The sequence below is a fragment of the Haliaeetus albicilla genome, chromosome 25, assembly GCF_947461875.1.
Source record: "Haliaeetus albicilla chromosome 25, bHalAlb1.1, whole genome shotgun sequence".
In the NCBI taxonomy this organism is placed as follows: domain Eukaryota; kingdom Metazoa; phylum Chordata; class Aves; order Accipitriformes; family Accipitridae; genus Haliaeetus; species Haliaeetus albicilla.
This window is the reverse complement of record NC_091507.1, coordinates 8,616,160-8,635,137: the sequence shown is the minus strand read 5'-3', so window position 1 is coordinate 8,635,137 and position 18,978 is coordinate 8,616,160. Positions and strand designations below refer to the sequence as shown.

Here is an 18,978-nt window from a genome sequence, read left to right as displayed (position 1 = left end):
CTGCATCCTCTGCCAAAACCAGTGTTGCCATTATTATGTTTGATCCCTTCCTCGTTCTTATGGCTCACCTTTAAAGGACAGGTGAACTCGAACTGAAAACAACTGCATTCGGTATCCCGTCTGAAGACCTTATTTATTTACATTTTTTTGGTTCTGATCTTCAGTTAGTACCTCTGGATAAAAGGTTGACGTATAAAATTAATGTTTTGACAGAAACAACACAATGATCATGACTGCCAAATGTCTGCATTAGAACAAGCAGACATTCATTATAAAGTGTTTTAAAGATTAATGAAAGTTAAGGAAAAAAAAGCTGCAACTTTTAAAACTGATTAGAAAAGAGTAACTTATATGTACAAAGGTGGCTTAAGTTCAGCATGCCACAGACACAACATGCTCACCAGGTAAAGTCTTTTTTTATGTTGAACAAAAAATGAAAACTCAACTCCGCACAAGGTTAAAGATTGTATTTTAATCACAGACTGAAACATCATGATTTACAAAACTGATGGTTAGATTTAAAACCAACCACTACATCTTTCTGTGGGAATATTCCCCCCACACCCTAACAGATTAGGGGTTCAAGTGAAGAACAGAGCTGTTCATGTTTGCCTTTAGACTGAACAGTGATTTCCAGGATGATGACTGATGCTGCAAGAATTCACCTAAGATGCTTGTCAATGCATTTCATTTACCCAGCTGGAATTGGCTTCTTCTAGAGAACTCTGCTGGATTCATCAGAAATTCCAACCATCTTGCAGCTTTCTGTCCAGAGCCTTCTCTGCAGCTCCTCATCATATGCTACGTCAGCCGATTTTGTCCTTTCCTCATTGTAAAGGTAGCAGCCGCCAGCTCCTTCCATCTCAGCCGATACTGCTGCATAGATGGTTGTAGAGGCTCCTTCCTCTGGAGTCTGCAGAAACAAAAAAAAAAACAAATTCAGGCAAGGCATGTACAATAGAAGAATTACATTACACCATAGGACCTTACCAGTGACAATCAGCCTCCTTAGTTTTGCACCACACTTGTGGTCCTTGTGCACACCTCAAGCCGTAATGATAAAAACGCCAGCTATTCAATCAGAAGAGTACAGTCCATTTCTACAACAGTGCTATTTTGAGATAGCTTAAAACCACAGAACAGGTATATGGAAAACCCTGGTCCATTTTTTCAAGAGCCAGTCAGATGGAGCATAGAAAATGATTTAGTTTTCACAGTTAGAGCTAATAAACCCCAAAGCAAACACAAATATTAAAATCCTAGCTTAATTATTCATTTTGCAAGGATGAAAGGGTCTGTACTCTGCCTTAAGAAGATGAAGGCTATGCTGCATGCACAATGTGTTCATTGTATGAACAATATGACACAAGCAAAGGATCATGGAAACCATGACAGCAAATTAAGATTCTGCAGTCCAATCCAAGCAGGCAGGTAAACCAGGGAATTACATTTTACACAGAGCATAGTTATCAGGGTTCTGCAGTGTCATAAAGCCAAATGGTGAAAGATCTATAATGTCTGATATACTATGAGCATTAAATGAAAATTAGTAAGTGAATAGCTTAGAGTGGTAACTCCTTTCATCCCGAAGATATGCAAAACATTTCCATTTTGCATTCAGAAGGATCACGCAGCTATCACTGAAATTATTTCAATGGCATTTTTTTCATTCATTGAAGGGCATATTTAAAACACAATATTTGATATGTTTTGTCTTTATCAGTGATATAATTATGATCAATGCCTGCTAGATAATAATGTATGATTTTACAATTCTTGCAGTCATTCTCTGAGTCATTAACAGTAGCAATGCTGCTCATAGGTTTGTCTGCTGCACCTGACAGGATGTCTTTTCCTGAAGAACTCGCTTGATGAATGAGACAGTATTGAATAGGTTAATCAGTGCCCTATTAAAAAAAAAATAAACTAAGTAATTTGAAGCTTTTTGCGACAAAGTTCTCATATTTTAAAAAGAAACAACTCCTCTGTTTTCTCACTGTGCAATAAATACAACACAACTTATTAGAAAGAATTAATTTATCAGATGCATCTGGCATTTGGTCTCATTTACAAATAAGTTAGAGCCATGTCACACAATCACACAATAAGACAAGGTTACTCAAACTGCGATCTCTCCAGCTACTGCCCAGGCAGAGCACCCTCACTATCTGCCAGGGAAACACATTCCCTGCATGACCACAGGCGTGTTCCTCCAAAAGTGAACTGCTGAAGAAGAACATGCCCTACTGAGGTCCTTTCATGCACAGAGCTCCACTGGTTCCAATAAAAATGCTCCACTCCATGCCAAGCCCTTGATCAAAGGTGTTTAGGCTGAAGGAAAAACTATTGATGTCAACAGGCTGCAAAGAGCGGTAACACCACCAGGCTTTCCTTCAGTGGCCACAAAATAGCCAGCTTTTACTGTCAGTTACCACACAAAGACAGCGTGTCCTGTTCCAAATGCCACCAAATGAAATAAGAGGGTAGCTCAGCCATCCAACGGGCTGTTCTCTCAGGTAAATATCAGTCAGTATGTTAAAAAAAGTCAGGTCCAGCTAACTGCTAGAATATTTTCTATTTTTTAAGAAGATGACTGTACTGTGAGATTCTGTATAAAAACACTTACAAAGTGCTTATTTACCTTAGTTTAATACTCTACTACTACTTCTTCACTGTTTTTTATCTTATGGAAAACAGTGCTATTCACATCCAGTAGATTATGTAAACAACATAAAGCTATGTGCATGCGTAATTCTCCTCAGGATCAGGATGACTCCAAAAAGTTGGAGTCCATGTGCTCACATAGTGGCTACTATCATGATCAGCTATGATGCAATATAAAATATCTTAATACTGTAAAGTAGGAGAACAATGATGAGTATGAGCATTCATATTTTATACAACTTATTCTGGATGACAGAGAGAAACTGAAAGTTTTTTAATGTACTGCTGTGCTTTACTTAAAAATTTAGTGACACAGATAAACCTTTACTTCATGCAATGGTTCACTGGACATTATGTTCCTGAGTTCAACAGGTCTCCAGCACAAACAAGTATAAATGTCAACGTTGATGACTCCAAAATCTTAATGACAACAGCTCAAAACTAAAATGCTTTAAAAAAACTGTCTGTGGGCAGAATTTTTGTGATTATGTTCTTATGAGCAGGGCTCTCTACAGCCTCAGAGACTGGTCTGTATGGATCTTCCTACAGCATCAGAAATACCACGTGCCTTAGCTGATTCAGTGGGAAGGGTCTCCCAGGATATGCAGGATTTATCAAGATTTTTATTTATTGACAATATGTCAGGTAAGTTCCCCACCAGAGGGGATCTATACCAAGAGGGTGGTCAAACCCTGGAACAGGCTTCCTAGAGAGGTGGTCGATGCCCCAAGCCTGTCAGTGTTCAAGAGGCATTTGGACAATGTCCTTAACAGCATGCTTTAACTTTTGGTCAGCCCTGAATTGGTCAGGCAGTTGGACTAGATGACTGTTGTAGGTCCCTTCCAACTGACATAGCTTATTCTATTCTAGTCAAAATAATATCAAATATTTTAAGTAAAGGCTATGTACGAGTTGAAAGTCAGTTGTTGGGTTTTATTCATGCAGCCCTAGTAGACCTTTACCAAACCATTTTATATAGCAAATTGTTTCTTATTCTTCAATACAAAGAAAATATTAAGCAGGCTCAGAAAATAAATGTGCTTACATGGCCACACTGTGACCAGTCTATAAGCACAGTGACATTGTCACCGTCCATTAAGGTCAGCTTGTGTAACTTTTCACAAGATTTAATTTGCTTTTCATCCTGTCTACCATATCTAATATGCTGAGTAGAAGGTTCTATGCAAAGTTCCTATTTAGTTGTTGCTAAAAGCAATTATCCAAACACATAAGGAAAAAAAAATACTATAATACATTAAGCAATTAGTGTATAATAATTTAAGTTAAAGGAAAACAATTTCTCCAGTGCAACAGGGAGCTGAGTTGCATATGTATGATTAATTAATTGTCTTATCCCATCTTCTGAGTGCTTAATTAATGCTGAAAGCTTTAATGCTCCCTTACTTGAGGATCTCTTCATTGTTTTGGCATGTTTTCTGTTTTTATGAAAGCAAAAAGGAAACCCTACAGCGGGAGTGGCTGGGCCTTCCAGCTGGGTAGATGACCTACCTGTTTTGAGAGGCTGGAGGAAAAGCACTTGCTGTGATTCCACCTCTGGATCACGCCCACACCTACATGAAAGCACTGTACAGCCACCTGCCCACACACAGTCAAGACTCCTTCCCAAAGCGTTAGATCTACTACACACCCATGGATCAACTGCAACCCGCGCCGACACACGCACACATGTCCTGCCTGTGTGCCAGCACCTGAGGACCTCTTGGGAAGGAAGAAGCTGCCAGCAGGTTGCAACCCCTGGAGCAATTCATGAGTATCTGGACAGGGAGCAGGATGAATTGTTCCAGCAGTGGCAGCCTCACTCCTGGTTGCCAACTTTCCTGGGAGCCCCATAGCTCTTCTTTTACCACATGACAGCCCATCAAGATGAGGAGGAACCATAAAGCCCGTGGAAAAGAACAACCACAAGCAGGAGACTACTGCCAAAGCAACACATCTGAGCCATCCTTTAATGCCAATGGCCTTCTAGGAAGGAGAGCACCCCATAACAGGCCAGAGGAATCACCAGCCAGTGGCTGAATACCTTGATCTATAAATCCCGGGATGTTTGTCATGATGCTCTATACAAACAGGAACAAGTTCCTGTCTTTGGGACTCCCAAGTATTATACCAAAAGTTGCAGGTAGACAGGCAGTGACAATAAGTATCAGTCAAATCACAAGCGAGGATACTCTACACATTGCCAGAATTAAAACAAACAAACAAACAAACAAACAAAAAAACCAAACAGTGACAGAATAATATACATAAATATAGGATCGGTAACATCTTGTTCATGAACTGGCTGGACTTGCCCCAAGACAAGAGGGATTCCTATAAATAGCACAATGCTTCTTCACTCTTCAGTTACCAACTTATTTGTGCTGAATTTTTTTAAAATTGGATTTTTGTTTAGAAATTATTATTAGTATCCAAGCAACTGTAATTAATACCTTTGTCATATCTAAGTAAAACTGATTTCTGCTTGACTTTTTCCTAATGAAATTCTGCATCTGCAATTCCTTTTGCTCATCACAGTATTAATTACGTCTTTTACTTTCTTTTGCAATTTCTTTTGCAGTATCCCTTCAACAGTAAATAAAGGTCTGATTGAAATTACGTATCTTTGTTTTGCTCATTACATGGCTAGGCTGTGGAAGAAGAAGAGAAAAGATAGCATGTGACCAGCTTATTTAAGAAAAATGCAGTCTATATACACAAAATGACATTATTTTTGCACTACCTAGTCTCAAAGAAAAAGGTGTTTTTTTACAGAAGCTTTGCTATTTCTTTTTAAAAATATTCATCAATATCAACATAGAGCAATATTCCCTCAGCATGAAATGGAATATTCTGTTCTATTACAACTGGGACATATACTAAGAGGGTTTGTGGTTTAGTTTTGTTTTTTTAAGACTTGCCAGTTAATGCATTTTGATTAATGCATTTTTAAGTGCCATATAACCTTGTCAATACTAGGCATTAATGCTCACAAAATGTGTTAGCTGACGACAGTCAGTCCCTACAGCCATGTTGCCATGAAATGTCACATCCTTTCCATTTGTCTACAACAGGCGCAACAGCTTAACTCTTTGGAAATCATTTGTCTGCATCAGTTATACATGATGGCCTCGTGGTGCTTTCTTTGTTAATCCATGTATTCATCCAGTTCCACCTCCACCTGAATGCATAGCTCAGAGTCCTGGGCAGACAGTATGGTATGTCCATTGGAAACCACGGAAAATTGGACAGGAAACAAAACTCATAAGCTCCTATAATTCCTCCTCTGCAATCCATTCATTTTCCCAGTACCATTTTCAGTATCTACCAGCAAACAGTGAGAACCTTGCTATGAGTCTTAAACACTATGACGAACAGTCTGAATGGATGACATGCATATATTTCAAATTATATTGGTTGACAGCGTTGACCATGTGATTGAAAAAGCAGTAGTGATACAACCCTTGGTATCAGAGGAGTACTTACTCTGGAATAGCTTCCCCTCACTCTAGACAGTCAGCTGATTGTACTTGGTTTGTACTTTATGACTTCAGGATGCTGCCATCTTGAGAGATGGTAGGAAAGAAGGTTGGGCAAAAAGGATGGGAGAGTACGAAGCAGCTGGCAAACTCAATGACTGACATTGCAGTTGCATTTTGAGGGACACGAATGAGGGGCCAAACAGGCAGATGTGCACCCAGGACTGCCTGGTGTGATGGCAAATGGCTTAACACTGAGGAAGAACATGTTAAAACACCTTTATCCACATAATTTGTGATGCAGAATACATTAAATATTGGTGGAATGCCTCTCAGCAGCAATGTTAAGTAGACTGCTGTAGGAACACTCATCGACACTGTTTTTGTAATGGTGGTCCTACATCATGTACTCACATCCATTATGTCATGCACTTTTCAGTTCATATGGGAAATCTGCTCATGGGCTGATGAGTTAAAGAAGCTTTCAGGGTTTTTTTTTTGACATGGGAGTTCACGGTGTTTGCTCTGTGGCCTTGCTTTTTTAAATGGGTGAGTTTCCATCAGGCCAGTCCAGACTCAAGTAACAAGAAGAGATGTCTCTGGCTGGCAACACATTTCCCAGGTTCCAGCTAGGAAGACACAGCAAGCACTGAACAGGCCATCTTCTGGGCCTGGGTACTCAGGCACTTTTGCCAGCATTCCTTTACTTTTCTCTACATTCATTATTCTGGTAATGTTTTGCAAACGTTACTGACCTGCTTTCTGGACTGAAAAACTCTGTATATACAGTTTTCTGCCTTTTCTGTCTTTCTTCAGGAAAGACAACAATCTTCTGGGATCCCTGAACAGTACTACGCATAAGCACAGTGGGGCTTAGCGACAAGAATGAGAACATTAAATTACTGTTACTTGGTACAGCAAAGTCTTTCATCTACTCGCTGGCAGCTAATGGAGGGGTGACACCCAGTCACCCTTAATGCACTGCTTGACTCTCAAGAACAAAGACAAACACAAAGCCACCACAACACAGAATAGTTTGAAAACTGTCAGAAATGGAGTAGCTGGGATTACATTCCCATGAATATTAAAGCAAACAAACTTGTGAGAGGCAAATTACCTGTGTTCCAGGGAGCACTGATTACTATGATCTGTGAACTACCAAATAATTTCAAAACCAGGTTACTTAAGGGTGCAAGACTCTGAGGTGAAGTTACAAGAGCTGCTTTAGTGTCACAGCCTCCTGGTGAAGACATGGGCTACGTGTGCTCAATGCCTGTTGTGTAACTTCTGCACTGTCTAGACCTCCTAATGTGGTCGTTGCTTTGAAAATTTCAGCCAAAAAGTAATCAGTTGAAAAACTGAGTATGAAAACAAAGGCTAGAAAGGAAACCATGACGCAGGTGTAAGGACGTGTTCAGCAACCTTTGATCAATAAGGCTGTAACAGCTGACTGTAAGTCCTGGTGAGACTGGTGGCCAGGACCAACTGTCAGATCCCTAGGAAGCCACAGCTGACAGAGAGGTCTGGCAGCACAGCTTTTCACACATCTCTGCCTTCACTCAAAAGCCCTGGTTTCCGTCTGCGTTCTCTCTCTCCTCCTATTCTTTCCTATGTAGCTCACTATTATTCTCTTTCTATCCAATTTCTGCCTTGATTATAGACCAGAAAGAGATAGAGATGTTTTATTGAATATACAGTTCCCCCTAGAGACCCAGTCAGCACCATCAAATTAATTTCTCTTCAATCCCCAACTTGCGGCAAAGAGAATTCTTTAATAAATTCACTCCATAATAAAATTCTTTAGATTTCATCTTTAAAAGAGACAGCAGCTACCAACAGAAATGGCTGAGTTAAAATGTGAAGCCCTTCTCCTGACAATGTTGTGGCTACAGAGAAATAATTTCTGAATCAAAGATGTGAATATATAATAAAAGACGAAACATTGATGAATTAAGAACACAAGGCAATTTTCAAACTAAAAAAAATAACAAAATGTTGAAGGAAAGGAGCTTTTATAATATGAATAATTCATGCCTATTCTGGGAAAAAGCAGCTTTTCCCTGAGCATGCTAGCACAAGACACTGTAAAGACAGAAGCAGAGATAGCTGGCAAACAGACACAGAGAGTATCAAATCCTAAATCTCTCCTTCCCTTTCTATTGAACCCAAATTTTCTGAAAGACCTTTCCAAAAAATCCAGGTACACAGACAGCCTGGGAAGCCCTACCTCATCTTCACATCAGCCCCCAGTGGCTGGGAAGCCTATAGACAAACCAGCCCACGGAAGGAAGGAACTGTCCCCAAAAGACTGCCAGAGACAGGCTGTTGCTCAGGGAGCCCAAGGAGCAGGCAGGAACGCAGCCTTGAATGTCTGATTTCCCCTGAAACTTTTGATGGAGTCAGCGATGGAAGGTTTCACTTTGCTTTGTGCCAGAGCAATGCCTTGTGAGAAATCTGTTTTGATGGAAAATCACCAAGCAGCTCTACTCTGAAGCCCTGGGATGGCTCTTCTGTCAGACTCAAAACATGAGCAAAGGTTTACTGAGGAAGACAGTGGCCATGGCTCTGAAGCCTCCTCTTCCAAAGCAGCTGCTTCAGACTAAGCAGGACATCATGAGTTATCTCAAACAGCATCAGATGCCTACGTCATCAGGCAGCTGAATGAAGCCCCTGTTGGCTGGCCAGCTTTCTGGGCCACACTGAAGAGCTCTCCATTGACTTCAAATAGCAGCTTCAACAGGGAATGCACTGGCAGATACCGTGAAAATAAATGTATGTGTCTTAATTTCAATCTGAATCTCTCTCACTTAGAAGTGCAATATAACCTCAGTGATTTGAGCAGGAGTGTTTGTGGATCCCTGCTTTGCATTTTCTAAGCTGTTGAAATGGAGGACTAGAAGAACGAAGTTTAGTTTTAAGCAATTTTTCATAATAGAAGCGAGAACCCAAATTTACATGACTGAGTTTGAGCAGGGACTTGAAACTTTGGGTCAAAGTCATTAATCATAACCAAGTCCTTTGTTCATTTTGTCAAGTGCATTGAGGAAGATTACTTTGCCTGAAGGCTGATCCCTAAGCTTGCTTTGCAGCAGACAGCGATGTCTTCAAAGACAGAACCAAGATAGCACTGCAGCCACTCAAATTACATTACACTTGTTACCTCACTCAGCTCAGTAACAGTATGCAAAATTTGACAGATAGGAGCCTGCTGCCCCAGACATTGCATAAACATCCAGCCAGAGACAGTCACTTGCTGGAAGCACATCCAGTCTCTAGGAAATAAGGCAGGCAATGACAGGAGGAGAGAGCTGAGACAGCACACGTACTTCACAAAACACTGGAGTCTCTTCTGGGAGCGTGGCACTCCGGTTAACCAGCCCTCTGGAAACCAGGTGATGTCCCACAGCTACCTATTGCTGAGGATGCCTGACTTAAATCACTCAGAATTGTCCTGGGTATCTTCACGTAGTGTGGGATTTTCTGCGACACCTCTATTCACAGACAGGCAAGTGAATTACTGAAGCAAATGCGCAAGGCAGAAGAGATGAGGAGAGAATGAGCCTCCTAAACCCTAATCTTGATGCCTTACACACTAGGCTGTTACTCCTTTTCTGTGTTTGTAAAGGAAAATACGCAATTTATTTGTTTACCACCAGCTCTATGGCCATAATTACAGTATCATGTGAGCAATTCAATATAATCTTCTTCATTCTGAAATGTAGACTGATCTATCATTAAGTAAGAATACTTAATTACAGCTTAGCATTCATGCTAGATATATGCTAAGGAATCATCCTGTTATTTTTAATAACTTTGCAAGGCTTTAATTCTACTAAGTTTTGAACTATTACTATCTGAGAAATATGAATAAGAGCATAAGACTACTCGTCCCTCCAACAAAGCTCTTAGAGAAGCAAACTCTTTGATAGGTAGTGGCTGGAACATCTGCATCATTTAATAATATATGCCCAATTTTTTAGTTGAAAACAAAATTTAAATATGATTCAAAATGTGAATGGATCAAAATTAAAGAGGACTTAACAACCAACAATGAAAGCTTTAGAAGTTTCATTCTCTAATGCATTATCTTCTATCACTATGTGGGTCACCTTTAGTTTCCTGAATTCTTTCAAATGATGCCAGATTTTGGCAATCAAAATGAAACAACACAGAAAAGCACACAGAAGTGTTTACATTTGAAATGATAGCTGCATTTTTACCAGCCCCAGAGAGCAGGAGACACAGCAAGGCTCTAAGTGCTGAAGAGGATGCTCCTGAGCGCATATACCTCTGAACAATTTATTAACTGCCTGCTCACACAAAGTAAAACGTCTTTGCCAGCTTTTGCTGAAAACGCAAGACTTCAGGCATAAGATATATGGCCACTTCTGACTTGTAGCACCCTACCATCATCTCTACTCCTTTACTTACTCTTCAACACTTGACAAGTCACTTGCCTATATATCTTGTTTTCCCTTCTCAGAAAATGGAAACTGACACTTAATCTCCAACTTCACCACTTTCTTTTGAGGACTGTTAATTTTCTTAAAGCTTATAACACTCAGGACAGGCATGGAACACCTAAATATTTAAAAGATAACCACAATATAGAAAACCTTTACAAACTACGATGAGATCAAAAAGCACAAAGGCTGTACAGAACATAGTCAAAATGAAATAAACCAAAATTACATAGGCCAGCAGCTATTTCACAGCCTCTTCTGTTTTAAATTGCTACAACCCCCATGTTGCACCCCAAACAGCAGCGGGGCTATTTCCACCCGTGGGCTCAGCGGGGCGGTGGGGCTGAGAGAGGCTGGCTGCCAGCCCACGTTTCTCACCTGCCCGCTGGAGGCACTTGCTGAAACCAGGCGGCTCAGGTGAGAAGGTGCAAATCCCTTCCCGGATCACCAGGTAAGGTCAGCAGAGGACACTTCTCCTCCAGGACCAGTAATAGTAAAGTGCACAAACTAACCCAAAATGACTACAGGGTGCTACAGCTCTGCATTAATAGCACGCAAGATGAAAATACGCCTGGGAAGATGGGGGAGATGAAAGCAAAGATACACTTTCCCCCAAATTTCTCATGTTCATGTTGCAGCAGCATGCTAGCTGGGCTGCAACATGTCCTGCTGATGGGTCTGCTCCACACAAAGCTCCTGCATGGAACGAGAGACATCACCTTGCAGCGCTTATCCTCACCCTGGGTCTCAGCCTTCATCTCCTTTTCCCTTTTGCTGGCTCCGAGCCTCTCTGCAGGACTGAAACGTGACAGTCCTGCAAAGGCTGCACTGGCTGGAAGGAAGAAGCTTCAAGCAGATCACCAAATACCATTTAGCACTCCCATGCCCCAACTGGTCTGGGTTTCTGTTTTCTATATAGTTACTGTGTTTAAATTATAGTTCTGCAGTATTCCCCAAGGTGAGAGGTAAATGCCCAAACTGGAAGACAAATAAAAGTGGTGGGGAGGGAAGGAATCTTATTCTGCAAATTTATGTTTCCTATAATTCCAGTTGCTGGCAATTTCAGCATTTAATCTGGAAAATTCAGCATTTAATGGAAACTGACACTTAATCTCCAACTTCACAACTTTCTTTTGAGGACTGTTAAACCAAAAAGATATAAACAAGGGGGTTAATTTAGGTCCATCCCTACTGACACACTCCAAAGATGGAAAATAAGAAGAGTAGACTAATTTTCTATAGTTATTTTATTGAAAGAATAGAAATAGGTGAGAGTGGCTCAGATTTTCTAATTCTATCTTTCTGACAGATACAGTAAACAGAATTAGTTAGTTCAAATCAGTAATTACAGATTATACGTCCTTGGTTTTGATGAGAAAAATGTGCCCAATAAGTTCAGGTATTTCTGTTTAAGTAATAAAACCTTTTAAAAATGACAGCTCTTCATTTTAATTAAACTCATATTTCATCTGGAAGCAGCTTGTAAAAAAAGTAAAGAAAAAAATTAGTCATCCTCTAAACAAAACTACCATTTCTCATTTTCTATCACAATAGATTGCTAAAGTCATGAAATCACAGATAGATTCTGAAACCATACAATTATGGAGCTGTCTACATAGCTTATCCTCTCAGTTACCCGACAGAAGTACTAAATTTAAAGGCAAAGGCTGCATTCAGTTGCAAATCGACATATCTGAATGCTTACTAACCCACCAGAATGAACCTGTTTTTAACAAAATAACTAAAAATGCAAATGCAAAGGAGGACAGAATCTGATTATTCAAATCAAGCTTTTTGTTTTGTAGACAGAAAGTGAGTTTAAGCTCTGTAACTTAAATCCCTTTGTTTAAATCAATCAACCCTGGGGCTCTTTACTGTTCGCCAAGGAACCTATCGATGGCTTAAATTCAGAAAAGCCCCAAAGAACATGCACAACTTTAGACAGGCAAATAGTACCATTGATTTCAACGAGATTAGTCATGTTTCTAAAATTATGTCAGACAAGATCTGAGGCATCATATCTTTTACCGCAGAGCTCATTATAGACAGAGAAAACATGTGAACTCTCAGCCACACAAATGCTTCCCAATGTCTGAAACGGAAGCAAAAAACTTCCATCTTGAACACAATTACTCGTGAGTTTAAACCCATCACATTTAATCAGCTAAACGCCTGAAAGAAGGGCAGGTTGGTATTCGTAGTGCAGAGGGGGATGTTAGCCTGGGGAGAGGTGATAAGGTTATTAATTTGCAAGGGGGCAGAGAGAGAAAAACAAAGATGGCAGTTCTTGCCAGTGGAACAGATGAAGGAAAGAAGGGAAGCGGGACATACTGAAGACTGTTAAGTACTAGTAAGTAGCAAGACCCAGATTTACTATCCACTGAAGTTGTTAATTTTAATATCCAGGCTTATTTCTAAGGTGTTTTGTAAACCTTCACTAAGGTAGCAGATGGAGCCATTAATTTGTGAAAATGATCGCCCCAGCAAAGGCCAGGACTGGATTTGGTGACAGATGTGGTCCTTCCCCTGCTCCTGTTTCCTTTGCTGGATGACAGGAGTCACAGCAGAAGTGTCATGTTGCTGTACAGGTAACACGGTATGCCCCAGTCCTGTGTGAATGACTAAACCAACTGTCCTGTCTTGTGTCACAGGAAGAATTGCTTCAAGTTCCAAAAATGAGATCCATAGTGAATGGTCAAATCTTATTACCTGAAGGAGGACAATGAAAAACTGGAAAGGAGAAAAACATTCAATCCCTCCCACAACCAAAGTCTATCCTTAATCTGCTATTAAAAAAAGAAAAAAAAAATAAGTGGGGCAAGAATGTTAAAAATCCCAACAATCTTCCTGAAAATCTTCATATTCCTTTTATTTCATTCTCAGACAGCTCCTGTCTCTGCAGAGAGCGTCTGACTAGGGTTTTGATACTGGACTGATTAAGGGCATAGGTAGCTATGACCCAGAGACTTACACTTGCAGAACTATCAATAGCCAAAATAACACAGTGAGAATTAACCTTTTCTTTTTACTAAGTGCCCCAGGAGAGTTTCTGTTGCACTTGTATTCATAGGGCTTTTTGACTAAAAGGTTAGAGCAGTTGTTTAGAATGGGAAACAAATACTGTGAGGTTTTGTGGTTCAATAAATACATGTTACGGACTCATCTGGTGCTGAAATAATTCGCTTTGTTTAGGGAGCTTGTATTGAACTACAGTCTTTGGTAATGCCATTTTGCTACACGCATCCGTTTGCCTTGAGAGTCCAATCAATGAGCCCTCCCCACTCGCCCGCTCGCGATGATACACTGCAAACAGCGATGCTCCAGATGATTAAACTTCTGCTTCCTGGGAAAAATTCCAGTTGAATTAATGCAGACCTGTGCTGCGGTTTAGTAACTCCTTTTAACTCGTAAAAAATACAGGCTGAGGTCTGAGCAGAGGCTTGAACGCCAGCGCAGACCACCTGTCCCAGCCCTCCCCGCTGCCTCTCCCAGCCGCCCGGCAGCTTGCTTAAAATTCTGCTCTTCACCTGCAAGTCTGCACAGCTCTGCAGCCGCCTATTGTTATTTAATATGTACTTCACAGCGGAATTGAATTGTTCCAATCAAGATTAGGACTCCGTTTCTCTAGGTGGTATGCAAAGCACGCCTGCAGCCTAAACTTTCACCCATTTCTCCGCCTGCCCTTTCATCATGCCCCACGACAATCTCGCAGATAGTGCCAGCTCTTCTTCATTCCCTTTTCCTCCTAAATTCCTAAATGTCTCTTGCCAGACCCTCACTGCAACCTCACTGAGTGTGGCTCCTACATCAGCGTGCCCGTTGGGTCCGATCCCTTTCTGCAGCCCCCACGCCATGCAGAGGAGGGTCTCCTCGGGGGCTCAGGGCAGGAGGGTTCCCAGCCCAGCACTGACGCTCGCCCTCCTCGGATCACCCATCCGTGTCACCGAGCCCCTTCAGAAACCAAAGAGGGGCAGAGAGCAGCCTTCAGAGCGTGAGCTCTTGGGGCAGATGGCTCTTAACCATCTCTGGAGCAAAGAAAGGAGCCAGCGCAAGCCTTTTGATAGTAGAGAAAGAAAAGGGAAATATTAGGTGAAACGTCGTCAGTACCTTGACCCAGCCAAATCTGATGAAGGCGGAAGAAATGGTGCATCCACAAGCAGTGCCAAGCCCTTAGAGCAGGGCAGAAAACAAGGCTACTCTCGCAGGAAAATCGCAAGGGGCATCAAACCAGTGGTGTGAGAGCATGTTGCAGGGCTGCAGGGAAGGAGTGCAAGCGGGGCTGCTCTCGGGGCAGGGAGGCCAGCAGCATCAGCCACAATCCCTTCCCAGGACATGAGCCGCTCCTGCGGCTGGAGGGATGAGCTGCAAAGCTCCCTTCGCTCTGCAAATGTCTGCTGAGCTGATGTGGCGAGTTTTTAGTCCCTGAGCTCTGTAAGGGAGCAACAATTGAGAAGCAAGAGTTTCCCAAGCAGCACACTTTGAATATAAAAATAATCTAAATGTTTGGGGTTTATCAATTATATAAACTCCTTAGTGACCAAAACATAACTGATCTTTACTTTTAAATCTGTGTTCAATATAAGAGGATTACAATTGTTTGTGAACTTTGCAAACAATGGCTCGGGGAAAAAAACCCCTTAATTTGTATTTGTCTAATCCCTAATAGCTACTGACAGTCTGTGAAACAAATAGTTTTAATTATTTTCTCCTTGCTGAATCTCAGGTCTCATCATTTAATCAAAAAATAGCACATTACCCAAAATTGGGATTAAAAGGAGAGTCATACAGTAGGAAAAACAGGAAATTACATTAGCACCAAACAGAGACAAATATGTCCTTCTTATTGCAGCCCTGTCCTGAGACAGCAGAACATTTACAACTCCCCCATAAAAAAAAGAAAAAAGCCAGGGAAAAAAGTGCCATTAAGACTTTTTTCCATTTATCCTGAGACTTATGGCTTTTGAAAAATGTCAATGTGGTCTCTGCAATAAAAAAAATACTTTAAAAAGTCCTTTCGGTTATTAATGAACAATGTGCGGATCTTACACATTGGTGTAAAATAAGTGCTACTTATTTTTTATCGAAACTACTGATGCATGAAAATGACTGTAGAGCTAATCAATAGGTAATGACTATATTTCAGGAGTAATGCTCTCTTCAGAGGAAAAAAATGGCTGCAATTCACAAACAATTATTGACACCATGAAGTACATGAATCAATGCCCACAAGAGATCCGCACATTATTTAAAATTTCTTCAGCAATATTTGCCTTTGTTCCTTTGTCCCAGTGTAGTTTTTCCTGCCTGTAATACTGTTGAATATATTAAAGGTTAGTGTGAATATATTAAAGACACTAGAATAAAATGCAAAAGGTAGACTTCTGATGGATAAGTCTAACAGCCAGCCCTGGCATGACTCTTACCAGAGCACTGTAGCCACAGGACTTTGTGCAAAGCTCTTTCTTGCATAAGACGTTGTCACAAAATTATCAAGACCTCGCCTCTCACGGGCCCAGTAAAACCCTGCAGGACTTCAAATTTTTAAAGTCTTCCCAGTTTCTTTTTCAGTGTGCAATGCTTTACTGCTCAGCGTAACTGGAACTACGTGAGGTGGCCGGAGCTGGAGGTGGTGTGCCTCAATGCTCACTGAAGTCTCCCAGGGAGAAACATTTATCACTGGCTCCTAAAGTGAACTGATGAGTTCCCATTGGCCTAATTCTCTAAATATAGCTCTTTGCCTTGTTTTTATCGCCACCTCTGTGTAGAGCAAGGGAAAAGCATGAACTAGTCCAAGATACAAATCTGAATTCTTCTCTGTTAACACAGGGGAGAGAATAACCCATCCATTCTTCACTTGCATCAACAAATACCCAAGATGTACAGGGCAGTGAAGAAGTCAATTACCTCTGGCTCTCACATTTTTCTTTTTGAGTCACATGCGGCTTGAGGCGTGGCTGGCTTGTAGCCTGAAATGATGTACCTTTACTTGAGGTTTTAACTGCAAAACAGTCTGCTTACCCTAGAACAAACATCTGGTCTTTGCTTAGAAAACGAAGAGGCAACTTCATGCCTGCCATCAGAGCACAGCTACTCAAACATCTGACAACAGTCACCAGCAGAATCTGATAGGAGGGAGAGATTTTCAACAGAATAAATACCCTGCTGCAACTAGAAATAACCAGATTTGGGTGTCTTACTACAGTTCTGCAGAAGAAAGCAGCAGTATTTTTTAATCACTAATATAACAAAATGGAGAAAAGCGGTTTCATTCTTGAGAAATCAGGCAGATTCCTCTTCTAGTCTAAATTAATATTATGAAGAATTTACAAATAGCTGTAAATGACCACACCAGAAAAAAAAAAAACATAACCACAAAGAGAAATTGGAAGAGAAAATAGCACCGAGGTACACGTTCTTACAGAAAATGTTTCCCTAAGCAGAAATAGATGCCCGAGCCAAGTATGCTCTTTAACTCCTTCTCTGAAAATCTAAACTCATTTCAAAAAAGCTCACTCAGGGTTTTTTTTCCCTTTTATTTAGGCGAGTATGAGAAAATACAAAATGAGACTGAAGATTTTCTCAGCATACACCTCATTTGCAAGTAATAGAGGGTTGCTCACACTCGTAAAGTTTGCTTTTGTAAAAATAAAATCTAGACAGTCCTCTGGCCTGCACTAACTGCTGCTACATTAAGTAAGTAGAAATATAACTATTTCAAAACTACAAAGTGTGAAGGAGGCTCAACGAAATGGACATGAGAATATAGCCCAGAATATATTGACATAATTTTAAAATAAACATAAAACCAGGTATTTATGGGGTGAGGAGCAAGAAAGGAAGCTGCTATCCCAAAGCTTGTGCGCCTGAGCACACTGCCCTGCCGGCTCTTGGTTTTCCCATTTAATTTAGAGAAAAGGTTACTATCATCTATCATGTTCCACAGGTTGTCAGAAAAGCCAGCCCTACGTATTTTATCATTAAGAAGCCCCACTGAAGAGGTGTTTTAAATGCCTGTAATGGAGCTTAGCTGACTACTTGCCAGCTGCACCATAGCTCTGCCCTTTCTTCCAATTCAAAAGTATATTAACCAGAGGATAATTGCAGATGTTCTCATCTATAATCTACAGTGACAATAACAAACAGCAGATCAAATTAAAAGGATCTTGGAGGTTCCAAAATATTCAGTGATTTTTGTTAGAGCTATTTATCTATCTTTCCTAAAAATTCTTAGGTATTGCAGGTGACTGAAATTAGGAGTGAAAGAATATTATTTAAAACTACTTAATAATATACGTTTCACTCGCAAAGCTAGAGTAGGCTACATTTTTGTTTAGTATACAATTAAAAAGGAAATTATATTTTTATTAATATAATTTTGTACATGAAGATATTCTATACTTGAAGGTAAGTGATATTTTAACATTAAAATGTTAAAATGTCTCCACACATTTTAGCAAAGGGACTCCAAAACATGAAAGGTACACCAGGCTCCTGCATTTTAGATACATCTATTTTCTACGATAAAGGCACTTGTAACTATAGTAAGAAAATTCTTGCAAAAGCCTGTTAATAAAAACCTACTGTCAACAAAAATTTTACAGAAATATATGTTGACAGTGAAAATATGGAAAAACAAGAAATTAAGTTATATGCACTTACTTAACAAAAATACCTTCCACCTACAACACATGAAAATAAGGAATTTTTTATGCAATAAAGCTCTTTACATGAGGAAATACCTATTGGTACAAATGATCCACCAATGCAGTGTTTGTCACCAGAGAAACTATGCACTGTTTACTAATTCCTTGAAGTGGCAAAAACACATGCATCTCAGTGACATGATTCATAGACAGGTATTTCCATCATAAATATAAAAGAAACCCTACAGGCTGCTGACAGCAATGGAAGGTGAATGAGAGATTACTGAAATATAGCTAAATTGAGGGCAGCTTAAGAGACCTATGTTTCAGTTCACCACACCATTTATTTCTTGACAGTTCAAATTTTTGGTATAATCCAAAGGATTTATTTTTAAATCTAGACACCCATTCATATCAGAGGGCAAAGCTTTAACTCGGTAATTTGGAGCACTGACACATCTTAGCTATCATAATGGATCCATGATCAGTAGTTTGCAGCAGGTCTACTGCTCTGATTTGAAAGACCCACCCAAGAAAGACAGAGAACCCAGCTTTGCCCCTTCTAAAATACCACATCATGGTTCAAATAAAAAAGTCCACAAAAACTGAAAATAAAAAAAAAAAAAAAAAAAGGAAAATGCATTTTTTTTTCAAATTTTACAATGTGCAGTATAATTTCTCCATAAGAAAAATATGGCAAGTAGCAGTGAAAATACCAATCCAGGTGAGGCA

General features: G+C 40.2%; 1 protein-coding gene across 1 annotated transcript in view; it reads right to left on the bottom strand.

Moving 5' to 3' along the window:
- Positions 1 to 452: 452 nt before the first annotated feature.
- DHRSX (dehydrogenase/reductase X-linked) overlaps positions 453 to 18,978 on the bottom strand; it is a 170,050-nt gene continuing 151,524 nt past the window's right edge. Inside the window, exon 7 of the mRNA XM_069770499.1 lies at positions 453 to 913. Coding sequence (XP_069626600.1) covers positions 716 to 913 — 198 coding nt within the window. The 3' untranslated portion in view covers positions 453 to 715. The remainder of the gene's footprint in view (positions 914 to 18,978) is intronic.